The sequence below is a fragment of the Pituophis catenifer genome, unplaced genomic scaffold, assembly GCF_029215685.1.
Source record: "Pituophis catenifer annectens isolate HBS135680 unplaced genomic scaffold, rPitCat1.0.hap2 SCAF_1, whole genome shotgun sequence".
In the NCBI taxonomy this organism is placed as follows: Eukaryota; Metazoa; Chordata; class Lepidosauria; order Squamata; family Colubridae; genus Pituophis; species Pituophis catenifer.
Genome location: NW_027256881.1, coordinates 315305346 through 315318984, shown reverse-complemented (window position 1 = coordinate 315318984; position 13639 = coordinate 315305346). Strand labels below are relative to the sequence as shown.

The 13639-nt window shown below is 36.8% G+C and overlaps 1 protein-coding gene across 1 annotated transcript in view; it reads right to left on the bottom strand.

Moving 5' to 3' along the window:
* Positions 1-13639, bottom strand: part of ASPG (asparaginase) — an 82095-nt gene that overhangs the window by 29563 nt on the left and 38893 nt on the right. Inside the window, exons 8-12 of the mRNA XM_070931580.1 lie at positions 13044-13229; positions 10410-10523; positions 6313-6432; positions 4530-4625; positions 3354-3517 (exon numbers count right to left, since the gene is read on the bottom strand). Coding sequence (XP_070787681.1) covers positions 3354-3517; positions 4530-4625; positions 6313-6432; positions 10410-10523; positions 13044-13229 — 680 coding nt within the window. The remainder of the gene's footprint in view (positions 1-3353; positions 3518-4529; positions 4626-6312; positions 6433-10409; positions 10524-13043; positions 13230-13639) is intronic.

The window sequence follows — 13639 nt, the reverse complement described above, 5'->3', positions numbered from 1 at the left end:
CATATGTTTTTAAAATAGTTTTTTGAAGGCTTACTTAGAATTTAAAATGCAAGCAAATCTTTATAGGAATGAGAATAGCAAGGATATTTCCTTTCCTTCAGGAATTTAATGACATGCAAATGTTAAACCCAGGCCTCAACTTGATGAACTTTTATTTAATTCTTTAATTTTGTTCCCTGGTATGAAATAAAGAATTGACCTTTTACATAGTCTTGACAAAGTTCAAACTTAGGAAGCAACAGAGCAAAAAAAAAACTCTGTCCTTAAAAGAGCCAGAACAAGATACCTTTTGCAGATGACTAATAGCATTGCCTTTTTTTTTTAAGAAGTCATAGAAGGCATAAATATTCTTGGATATTTATTTGGTTCCCCATAAAATATCCAACATTTCAAACAGGAATATTGATGTCTAAGGCCCAAACAAGCTCTTTCTATCATACTTATGAACACAAAAAGCAATACACAGTTCTACCTTAAATCTCATAATTTCTTTTTATTGCTAAAGTTTATTTATTTACTTATTTGAGAAGAAAATGTTGTGGGAAATTAAACACAAAATAAACATGCTTTATGAGTGACTGGGCACATATGTGGGACTGCATATTAGTATGCAATAATTTTCTCTCACATAAAATGAAAGCAAAGGCCTATCCCTGTACAACATTATTTTTGCTCCAGTTGCAGTAATAATATGTAATGCTACCAGATTTAAATCATCCCATGCCATCATTTTAAGATTGGCTGCGAAGTCTTCCAGCACATAGGAGCCTAAAGCAATCCTTCCAGACTCTACAAAATGATGACTAATAAGTCCCTTCTAACAAGAGCATAATCTTGAACTCAAATTCATTCTGTTCTTCCAGTCCCCCTTTTGGCAGCTTTCAAAAGATCAAGCTCCCTCTCTTATGGGAGTGGTAAAGCAAAAGAATCTGAATAACAAACTCATGTGAAATTCCTCAGGCAGCCTTGGGTGTGGTTAAAACACACATGCAGGCACATTGCTGTTTACAGGAACATTTCGCACAGAAGTGCAGAGCAAGTGCTACCTCGGCTCAGTTGTAAGTGTTTTTAACTTGCACTAGAAACTCTTAGGAAATTCCTCTCCTGTGTTCTAGGACCTGGTTAGACATCATATTGTAACAGATTATTTGGAACAGCTGCCAAATTTCTTAGAAAAATACTAATCCAGGAGTGTGAGGAATTGACCAGAGTTTTAGCCTTGTGGACTGGTGATGATGGAAACTGTCATTCCACAATTCTGGAACTCATCAGAAAGCTACACTACAGCAGGCATTTATCTGAATCCTTAAAGAGAAAGCTTTACTAGTGATTGTTGTATAAGGATGAGCCACAGAGAAAGCTGTTATAAACCAGCATTTAGATCTATTGCATCAAACTCTTTCCATAGATGCGAAGCAGGCATGCTCTGCATACTTAATTTTAATGAATGATGTACATAGAAATATATACAGTATCTGCAAAAACTGGACTTTCCTGTTCAATTACTAGGATAGGGACAATGAAATAAGCAGTTAAACCAATTAGGATTAAAAGGAGAAAAAACAGATTGTAGTTTACAGAGAGGGGCATAACAGTACAACATGCTAAAATCCATTAAAATGCTCAAAAAAAGTCCCTGATTTTAAGTTAACAAAAATTTTGACATGTTATCCTATGCATAAAGATCTGAAACATAATAGTTTCTTTAACCAGATTTTTACATATTTATTTATCTATCTATCTATCTATCTATCTATCTATCTATCTATCTATCTATCTATCTATCTATCTATCTATCTATCAAATTTCTATACCGCCCTACTCCCGAAGGACTCAGGGCGGTGAACAGCCAAGATAAAATACAGATAATACAAATATTAAAAATCCCTTAAAATTATTAAATATTTTGGCCGAAACACAGATTAAAACACCCAATTTATAAAATCACGAATTAAAAAAATTTAAAAGAGGAGAGTTAGGCCAGGCCAGCTTGCTGAAATAGAAAAGTTTTGAGAGCACGGCGAAATGTGCGCAGGTCCGGGATCCTCCATATCTCTGGGGGGAGCGCGTTCCAGATGATAGGTGCCCCCACAGAGAAGGCTCTCCCCCTGAGGGCCGCCAGTCGACACTGTTTGGCCGACGGAACCCTGAGGAGCCCCTCTCTATGGGAGTGTACTGGTCGGTGAGAGGCTATTGGTAGCAGAAGGCGGTTTCGTAAATACCCCGGTCCGATGCCATGGAGCGCTCTAAAGGTGGTAACCAAAACCTTGAAGCGCACCCGGAAGACCACCGGGAGCCAGTGCAGCTCGCGCAGGAGGGGGGGTCACATGGGAGCGCCATGTCGCTCCCATAACCACCCACGTGGCCGCATTCTGGACCAGCTGGAGCCTCCGGGTGCTCCGGGTGCTCCTCAAGGGGAGCCCCATGTAGAGAGCATTGCAGTAGTCCAAGCGGGAAATAACGAGAGCATGAGTGACCATATTTAACGAGTCCCGATCCAGAAAGGGATGCAACTGGCGAATCAGGCAGACCTGATAAAAAGTCCCCCTGGCCACGGCCGTCATGTGCTCTTCTAAAGACAGCCGTGAATCCAGGAGGACACCCAAGTTGCGAACCCTCTCCGTGGGTTCTCATATTCCATGCAGAATTCTAGATTTGATTCCAAAAAGGTGTTTTGGGACATCTAGGGACAGAAATGTTGCATCAGTCAAGTGACAATTGCAGATGACAGTTAAGCCAGGAAAAGATATGGTTTCTTTAAAGAACTGCTCATAGATATGTTCATATGCCTGCTTACTCTAAAATACCTTGTTGAAATTGATTTCAAAGTTATGAACAGCCTTGATGAGTGAAATTCCATACAGCAGTGTATTTTCCAAAACATCTTCCCAATAGAAGCTAAACATTTTTTCACCACACAGAAACTAATAATAAACATATGAAGTCTCTTTACTCACTGTGTTCCTCTCCTTGTGTAGCAATAGCATATAAATCAATTTTTTTTAAAAAAAAATAGCAATACATGCAATGTGAAACAAGACTGAGGAGTGAACAAGAACAATCAGTCCTTTATACTTACTGATCTTTTACTACAGTATCCTATTAGAGAGTTTTCCGTCTTTATTACTTGGGATATAGCACATGACCAAAAATATCTCTTTCATTTCCAACCATGAAAGTTGATTTGGAAAAGACAAGTTTTGTAAAGGAATAAACTGTGGCTGAGAACAGCCCTTTAGCACATAATACTTATCTGTCCCAAAACCAATATATAACTGGGCTTCAATTCATTCAGCTGCTTATGTCTTAACTCTTCCAAGGTGCCTGATTTAAATTACATTTTAATAAGATACCTGAACATAACAGCATTCATCAGTGGAGTAGCTCCTGATCGGTCTTTTGCATATACAGTTGCACCAGACTTCAACAGATGCCTGACTATCTTCAAATTGCCTTCACAGGATGCAACATGAAGTGGAGTGCGACCATCATAATCACCAGAGCTCAAGTTTCCACCCTACAATAAAGTTGTTTAAAATGTATGTAAAATTGTATCTGTCTTTAAATTCTTCTTCAAATATTTACTGTATACCCATATCTTTTTCTAGTTTATTAGGAATTGGACAAAGAAGAAATGTTTCTATCATTGTATTATTCATTTATTTAGTATTATTTCATTCATTCATTCTCATGAACTCTAGGACCAAAGGAGAAGAGTCACCTAAAACTACTTTCTGAATATCAATCTAAAACCCTTAAGGAACACAGAAATATAGCTTGATTAAAGTCTCCAACAGCATATGTATATAAGATTCAAATAGATTAAGGTGTTCTACAGATCCTCTGTTTTTCAGGAATCCCTTTTCATATGGAGAAAGACCTTGATGTCGCTAGTGGTACATGATCTCTTTTCAGACATTATTATATTAATAACTGAATCCTGCTCACCCTCTTACATTCATTGTATTCATTGATATAAACCCTTTATCCAATAAAACAATTTCACGTAACAATCTGATGACTAGAAATAATAATATAATTTCAATAATTGGGGCAAACTATAACAAAGAGTCAAACTCACTTTTGAATTTTCCAGAATAACTGCATATTAACCAAAAATGTGGGATGCAAGAAGAATAAGATAAGAATTCCCCATCTGCAATTATGAAATATTAAGATTACCTGAGGGATGTACTAGGAGTTAATGGAATTTTATTTAGACTGCAAGGAGCAAAAGAGAAAGTTTGCTGCTTTCTACTCAAAAATATAAAAGTGTAGCAGTTATCTTAAGCCATCTCCAGTTTTAATCAGCTGTAATTTTGGGGTTCTTTCTAATAAATACACAAGGCTTCCTGAAATTGATTATAGATAATGTAACATGTCTGGATTTTTATTTTCCTTCTAAATCCAGATTCTGGAGGCCATGGAATAACCTCTTGGAAAAATACAATTCAGATTAACTGGTGAGCAAAAATTGTTTCACACTCCAAAACAGTCATATAAGAAGAAATAAAATAAGAGACAATTACCAAGTCCTGTAAGACTTTTAGGGCAGTTAAGTCACCGTTTTTTGCAGCCACACATGCCAAAGAAGGAGTCAAGGCATCCCTTACAGCTGCTAGTTCCTGAGAAAAGGAAATAAAACTATTATTTACACATATTTCCTCCATCTGCGCTTGCATATAGCTGGACTTTTTTGACTAGAGATGCTTGTTTGAGGAATCACTTTCTGAGCAATGCCTCCTTTCTCAATCTAGTATATAGAGTTCTGGAATTTAATGCTGTCTGGACATATGGAGCATATGGACAAGATGACTCTTTATTTTTAAAGTTTTATGAAATTACAGTTTCCTCTCCATCAGTCCTGTACTTCAGTCACTCTAGCAATCTTCAAACATATTTTTATCAAGCATTTTAATTATTATATCTTTATTTAATATGTTAGGGGAAAAAAAGTTATAAAAATGAAATTAAATAGATATGAATGAAAGAGCCTGACATAGCTAATGGAAATTGCAGATTGTCTTAATGTGCTAAATATATAATTGTTAGAAGAAAACACGATAACCATCTCTTCTAATGTCAGAGACAGTGGTCCGTGAGCACAAACAAGAGAGGATGTATTGCACACATACATAGGTGTGGATTTCCATTCAATATCTGGTTGATCTATTTGGGAAGAGACCTCAAGACTAAATAGACTTTTGGTCTGATACAGGTGAAAATATCTCTCTTCTTCCTACCTGTTGAGTTCCAAAGCTAAATTGGGCCTGCTTCATTTGAACCTGACAGTCTCATCTCACATACTTGAACAATAATTGGATATTGTTGTCTAGGATATAGTCTTTGGACATCATTGTCAATGCTCTTGATTGGTTTAAAAGGTTTTGTTTTGTTTTCTTGTTCTTTGACATTATCACACGGTGGATTAAAGTCCTAGGAAGGGGTTGTCCCTCAGAGATTAGATATGGGTGCTATTTTGTTTCCCTTTCCCTTTCTTATTATGAATCACGGTTTCCAGTATCAAAGTCTTATCAGTCTTTTATGGCTCTTGATGATGTGTGGACTCAAATGTTTTATCTTCATAGAGCATAACAGTGCCATTTGAGCTTTTTTCTGAACCTTTCATATTATTCCTCACATTTTAGTACCACATAGAGCTCTTCACTGGCTGCCAAGTGAAAGCAGCCACAAGTTTAAATTAATACTACTTTTATTTAAAGCCCTCCAGTCACACTCCCCAGTATCAGTCTGCTTTTATTTCCTCCTACAGTCTGGTTATGTTCCAAACAGCATGGTCTTATTTTGGTTTCTTACTTCAGGGGTGCAGGCTCAGGTTTCAAGATGTGATCCCATGATTCAGGGCCCACTTCCTTCCTCCCTTTATGTGGAAATCAGATACTTCTTAAAGGGATTTAAATATTATTTTATTAGTGGGTTAATCTGCTTGTTCCACCCTATCTAACAGTTCTAGATAAGTACTTTTTAAAAATGATTGTGGATGTAGATACATTTAGTTTTGTTCTGTGGCATTATTTTAAATCTACTGTTGTTGTATTCAGCATTTTAGAGTTAATATTTGTTTGCTGTACTGAAGCTAAATTCCAAACTAATGTTATTGGACTGGTTGCTATTACTTTTTAAAATTTGTACTGTGCCTTGGTAAAATAAAGCAGTAATAGGGAAGGGAATCTTTTCACCATGGTATACCATAGTATTTTGCAACTGGTTAACACCATAGTATTTCACAACTGGTTAAACTGTTCTGCAGTGTGTCCTCTTTGCTTAAACAAGTGCCATTTGAACAAGTACCTCTTTGCAGCTGATCAACAGATATTTTGCAATCTCTTGTATAAACTTGCAATCTTTAAGAGTTATCTGGGTTCCAATGGGCACAACAGTCATTTCTCCTCTCAGATTCTTGCTCAGCATCTGCATAAAGAAAAGCAAGTCTGAAATCCAAATAAATAAATCTAAGATAACTGAATAACCATCTACTCCAGGGGTGCCAAACTCAAGGGCCGGGGGCTGAATCCGGCCCATGGAGTGCTTAGATCTGGCCACGGGGCTTCCCTGGAAACAGTGAAGGCCCAGCCCATAGTATGTCTGCCAGCGAAAATGGAGCTCAGGAGCTTCTGAGCTCTGCTTTCACTGGCAGAGGGTCACAGAAGGCCGTCGCAGCTGAAAATGGAGCTCAGAAGCCTGTTTTCACTGGCAGAGCATTCAGGCCACCACAGGCACCTCGACACGAGTGATGTTAAGCTGGTCACACTCACCCCGCCACCCCCCGAGGTCAAATACAACCCTGATGCGTCCCTCAATGAAATTGAGTTTGACACCCCTGATCTGCTCCAATCTGAGTTGACTATTCAAACAGATCCTCCAAGCACAGTTTGTGTGGTGGTGGGGAGAGCACTGAGACTGAGATCTAGTCAATCTGTTTTGAATTAAATCACAATCCCTAGATTTTATGCAACAGAGAAACTTTAAGAAAGTTTCATGCAAGAAGAAGAGGAAGAAGAGATGAAGAAGAAGAAGAAAAAAGATGGTGCAAAGTCACACAACTCAAACTTATTTCATCTTTTATGCATAGTATTAAGGATTAAGATTATATGTTACTTGGTTTATTTAATGTGCACAATGTGAACACTCACAAAAGCTATTCATTTTTTATGTGTTAATACTAATTTGAAAGATTCCTTTACTCAAATCCTGTAGATACTATCACCTGTCTTATAATCATAAACTCAATCATAGAAGGGTAAAACCATGTTAAATAGCTTGCTGCTATTAAGACAAATAAGGCAGCAGAAGTACTAGTAGTAATAATCTGAGGCACACATCATCAACATAATCTGAGGCAAACATTATGCCTCTATTTGAAATGCAGGAGAACAGTAAGAAACAGTAAGAAATATGGAAGAATTTAGGTTAAGCAAAGAAAGCATTACAGGCATGAAGGAACTGCCTGAATGTATACTGTCCACTGTGTTCACTATCAAGAAGTTTCAGGGGTTTATTGAAGGAGGACTAATGATACAGCAGAAATCAAATCTCCTTCTTCTGGAAAGGTAAAGATAGAAAGGAGAATAGTTTCCTGAGAAGAGGAGAGGATGATGTCAGGGTAATGATTTAAGAGCTGACCAGTTGCTACAATGATGTAATGCTGGGAATGAGTCAGCAAGGTTTATGGACTGATATCACTTTAAGAGCCTATAATAAGAAAAGGCCCTGTTGGGGCATATCTCTCTCTCCGTGTGTGCTTCCATGCTGTAATTGCTGATTGCTGTTTGAAGTCTGACTAGAGTATGTGTATGTATATATTCTTTGTAGATAAAACCACTATTTAAATACAAACCTCTGTTACTGTATTTGCTCCTGGGTTGTCTCACATAGTCACACTATGCGCACTCTGACAGAAGACATGTTAAGAAGCCAAGATGAGGGCTGTGAAATATCAGAGATAATAAAGAATGGGACACCAAGACATAGAAAGCCAAGTTTGCATCATGACAAGTTCCCAGAACCTTACTGAACCTTACAGAAAATTTATAATACATGACAATTCCCCAAGTTTCCAAGTAGGCATATAATTCTGAACTCTAAAAAGCACACAAAATGGGAACTAATTTACATGTGTGCTGGACCTATGAACTGGATCTATCACATACCACATGAGAAAGATACTATAGATATATTTTAAAAGTATTAAAATCTGTGTTTGGATGGAAATTCATTTATGATCAGGGGCCTTGATCAGTACACCCTGATTCCTGATCTGCTCTTCATAAGATTTTCAGGAACATTATTCTTACTTTCTTCATAAGATTTTCATGAATATCATTCATACTTAATCACCTTGAAAAGTTAGCAAATTAGCAATGTTAGAAAGATTAGTCAATCTCATAAGTTCTTGCTATGATAATAGACATGAATTAGTAGTGTTATGATACGGATTTGGTAAGTGGGGATGTTTTCTCCTAGTTGGTTTATTTGGATGTCGAGTAGTTTTCACTTAATAACCACAATTTGTATTGAGAACTCCATCACTAAGCAACATGGTAATTAAGTAAAACATCACATGACCATGCCCGACTTACAATGTAATTTCTTCTGCAGATGTTAATAACCATTCATGGTCATTAAGTATGACATCAATTTGAGACTTAATAACCCAATTGACAAAATAAGTTCAAGGACCAGTTGTAAAACTACTTCCTCAATGCTATTGAAGGTTCAAATGGTCACTAAACACAGCCAAGGACTACCTGTATTGTATGAAATGACCCAAGTATGTGTGAAGTATACATATTTGTTGTGCGTGAGTTAAGGTTCCATGTCAATCTGTCTCAAGAATCTAACCCTAACAAAAACAAAAGGCCATTGTCAACCATTGTGATCTGAGAGCCCTTAACCTGTAAGATGCCATAGCTAAGTCTGGTTCTGACAATAACACTGATAATTATTTAGGAACAGAGGAAGAGGAGAGATTCTGGGATAATATTGGGGAAAGACGGAAAACAAAATAAGAACAGTGTTGTACATACATGCAGAACGCTTGTGTAATGCACAATTCCCTGATTAGAGAGAATTCTAATTCCCTGATTAGAGAGAATATGGGAATATACATGCCTAGTGATGCCTATCTATCTAGAAGCATGGCTGTACAAAGTTAAAGAAAGCAAGAGTACTGTGGGAAAGACTATCTCACTTTTAGTACTGTTTAGGCATGTCTGAAAAAGAATAAAATAAAGAGAACATTGTAGGTGTGGGAATTTTTTAATGCTACTTTCCAGGGGAAGTTAGACCCCAATTTATATATATATATATACAAGGATTCTTCCCAAGCCACAGGATAACTTTTAGCAAGGGACATGTGTAGTTCTCTCTTCTCTCTTCTCTCACCATCTTTCACTATCATTGAGTTAGCAGCATTCCTAACTCTAGTTACTAAAACATATACAGATTTTCCCCACAGTTCACTAGGTAGCCATAGGTTACAGGAAATATCTTGCAGTAGAATATGTAGGATCCTATTGCTCCATGGGTAAAAATCTGCAGTATTTTCTTGGTTTGCTATTTTGATACTAAACTTTGACCTACACCATAAACCAGATTGTGGGCACATTGTGTGGGAGATTCTTTATTAAAATGGGCCTCTCTCCCATTAGCGGCAGCTAAATTAAGAATATTTTTTACCTATATTGAACTATAGGTACTATTATTTTCAGCCTCTGAGAGCTACAAGAAACATAATGAGTGGGCAGCAATTGAATGTTAAAGACTTCCTTTAACATTTGTTAAATAATTTTTTAAAAAGTTCAGCAGGATTTTGTCTCTGAAGTTCAGCAGGCAAAAACTGGTTCTGAAGTTCACTCAAGGGAATGGAAGTGAACTGCTCCACTTATTTTTTATTTTGAGGCCAAGGCTAACCTGAGATGTTTGATACAGAATGAGAATATAATGTCAATATCATCATCATCATCATCATCATCATCATCATCATCATCATCATCAAATTGATAGAGGATGAGAATATTATGTCAATATCATGATAATGATCATCATCGTCATCGTCATCAAATTGTCAATGTTACCCTTGTTGTTGCTATCCAATTCCTATTTATTCTTATTAATATGAATCTTGAATGGACTTACTCATGCACACTGATTCCATAGGGTGCATTTTCACATTAATAATCAAACAAATTATCTCAATATGTTTTGAACTTGGTTATATTTTTTTGTAGCTTATTGTGTTGAGAGAGCTTAGCCAGCTGTTCTTTAAACTTCCCTTGGCCACCAGATACTAGTTATTAGTTATTAAACTTCCCTTGGCCACCAGCACTTTGTGCAAGAAAGGTAAGGAAACCAGGCATTCAAAAACTGAAACGAAAAAGTCATTTTACCTTTTTCTTTTTATCAAAAGTAAGTCCAGGTTTGCTGAGGACATAGGATAACTTGGCAAGAGCAGCTTCTGGCGTCATATCTCCTCCTGGAATTATACCAACATCCATGAGAGTCTATATACAATGCCAAAGGAAAAAAAAATACAGCTTGAATTAATGCACTGCTTTCTAATATAACTAGAATGAAAAACAGCTCTGTAAGCGCAAAGCATGATTTGGGGCAATGACAGATAATCCTTTACATATAACCACAATTGAGCACAGAAATTCTGGGCGAAATATGTGTTAAGTGAGTTTTGCCCCATTTTACGACCTTTCTTGGCACAGTTGTCACAAGTTGTTAATGGCTTCCCCATTGACTTTACTTGTCAGAAGGTCGTAAAAGATGAAACATGACCCTGGGACACTGCAACCTTTATAAATATGAATCCATTGCCAAGCAACCGAATTTTGATCATGTGACTATAGGGATGCTGCAATGGTCATAAGTGTAAAAAACAGTTATAAGTCACTCTTTTCAGTGCTGTTATAACTTCAAATGGTCACTAGATGAAGGATTTTAAATCGCAGAACTACCTGTACTGATTGCAGCCCTCTGTTCAACCAATATTCTTCTAATGCTGCAAATCTCAGGAATAATTTTTAGGGCCAGCTTGTTTGTGAAGGAATTAGTAAACACAGAATGTTTTGCAATAGCAATAGCACTTAGACTTATATACCGCTTCACAGTGCTTTCTAAGCGGTTTACAGAGTCAGCATATTGCCCCCAGCAATCTGGGTCCTCATTTTATTGACCTCGGAAGGATAGAAAACTAAATCAACTTTGAGCCAGTGAGAATCGAACTGCCGAACTGCTGGCAGCCAACAGTCAGCAGAAGTAGTGTTCAGTACTGCATTCTAACCACTGTGTCACCATGGCTCATCAATGAACATTAATGAACAAGCTTTCTGCTACTGCACCAGTCAATACGATTTAATATTTGTTATCATTATTTACTAAGTTCTGGTAAATGTGTGAATCCTAGAGTAAAATTTGAAAATTTAAACAAGATTTTAATGTTATTATTCCTTTGATTTAGATGTCAATATTATTTTGCTGGATAATGGACCATTGGTCCATTATAACAGCTAATTTAAAACTATTTTTTTAAATTGATTTCATTTGCTGACTTCCACACACATGGCACATTTTAAACACAGGATTTTTTAAAAATGATAATAATATCTTAATTCATAATACAAAGCTAATCAGGAATAGGGGTTACCTGTTAAAAATCATACCAATAAGAAACAGGCTTTGTTGCTACAATATAATGTAACCTATTCTTAGTATATTTGCTATGCTTTCAGCTATTGGTTATTTTGCATATATTATAGGCATGCTTTAATACAGCAATTGGAATATCCAGAATTGAGTTTTTATAACAAAAATTATCCTACTGAACCTTAAAGGAAAGCCATTGAACTTGGAATCTTCTCAAGATACATGCTAGATTAAAATAGATGAGCATGTTTGTAGAACATTCCCACAGGGTAGTTTCACTCAAACGCAAATTGTATTCGGTATATGTCTCTCATAACCTAATATTCCTTCTTTTTCATTACCACCACAACAGACTCTCAACTATTTGCTAACAGCAAACCTTTAAGCCAAAATACTTCCTGGAAAAGCAAAGCCATTTTAAAACCAAAGAAAAGCAGCGATTATAAACCTAAACAAGGCTTTTTAATTAAATATTAAAAATAAATAACATTTGTCTTTGTACATGACAGTCTTTGTCTATTAATTAGGCATAAAAAGCACAACCTTAGAAGCGATTGGTGCAAGAACTAGTAATCTTTGGGATACAATGGGGATTATAGAAAAAGAAATTAAAAACTTCCAAGTGCCAGATCAGACATAATTCTATTAATTGGCACAACCACTTAAATTTGGTCCTATCCTACTTTTCAAATCACATCTGTCTTGGATAAAATCTGCCATTCATGCTATACCTCTTGGAAGCATCCTGTCTTGAGAACCATTCAGATGTTTCAGCTGGTTCAGCAAGCAGTGGCCTGTGCTGCTATTGGAATACCTACCATCAACCATATAATGTCACTAAAAAGGGAGCTGCATTGTCAGCCAATCAATTTCAGTATACAATTCAGGGTGATAGAATTTAAAGTTCTACATGGCTGAAAACTTGGATATCTCCAAGATCCCATTCCACAAGTTGAATTTGCTCATCCAGTAAAATCCAGTGCTAAGGATGCCAACTCTGAGGAAGTACTACCCACATGGATAGCTAACTGATGGCTCCAGACTTCTAGTTGGCCTACCCTCAGTTATTTGGACTATGTTATATTTGAAAGAGCTGTTTAAAATGAAGATTTTGCTGCCTGATACACCTGAGCCTTCTTGTGATTATGCCAATGTTAGTGATTCTTATGTTTTAATTGTATGGAAGCCACTCAGAATCTTTGGAATGGAGTGGTCCGTAAGAAAAGAACAGCAAGTATGTTCACTAGCTAAGCATATTGTTCAAATCTGCCATCTAAAACAAGGATCTTACAAGACCGTTTAAGATCATGGGAATTATCGGGAAACCATCAAGATGGGAAGAGTGATTTAGATTGCAGAATTCCTCTCACCTTTCCTGTGGCATAGACTGATGACACAGATCCTCGCAGACATTGGGTGCAATTCAAAATCACAACATTGGAATCAGTAGCTTTCCTCAGCAAATCTAGTAATTCTGGACAATTATTTGGAGCATTTCCACTCCCATACGTCTCAAGTACAATGCCTTCCATAGAGCTCTGAAGAAATGCCCTTACCTGTTTGGAAGAGAAAAACCACAATGAGAAATTACAGTTCAAGCTCATTGCAATATAATTTTATTTCTTCTCAGATCCACTCAAAATGTATGAATAATTACATTAGTTCTGTAATGAGGAATATAGTGTTGTCTTTTGACTGGACTAGCATAGACCCATTAGTAAATAAATGTTCAAAAAGGAACAGAAGTGCTAATTATTTAAGATTAATACGTAGCTGTTACAAACACACATGTGTATATAAACACAAAGTCTCACATAGATGCAAACACTTGTGTAAAAATCAATAGTTTATAGTATATCATGCCACTGGCAATGGCTGGCTAGAGTTTCTGAGAGTTGCTAGGCCAGGGTCAGCAACCTGTGGCTCCGAAGCCACATGCGGCTCTTTGGGCCCTCTGCTGTGGCTC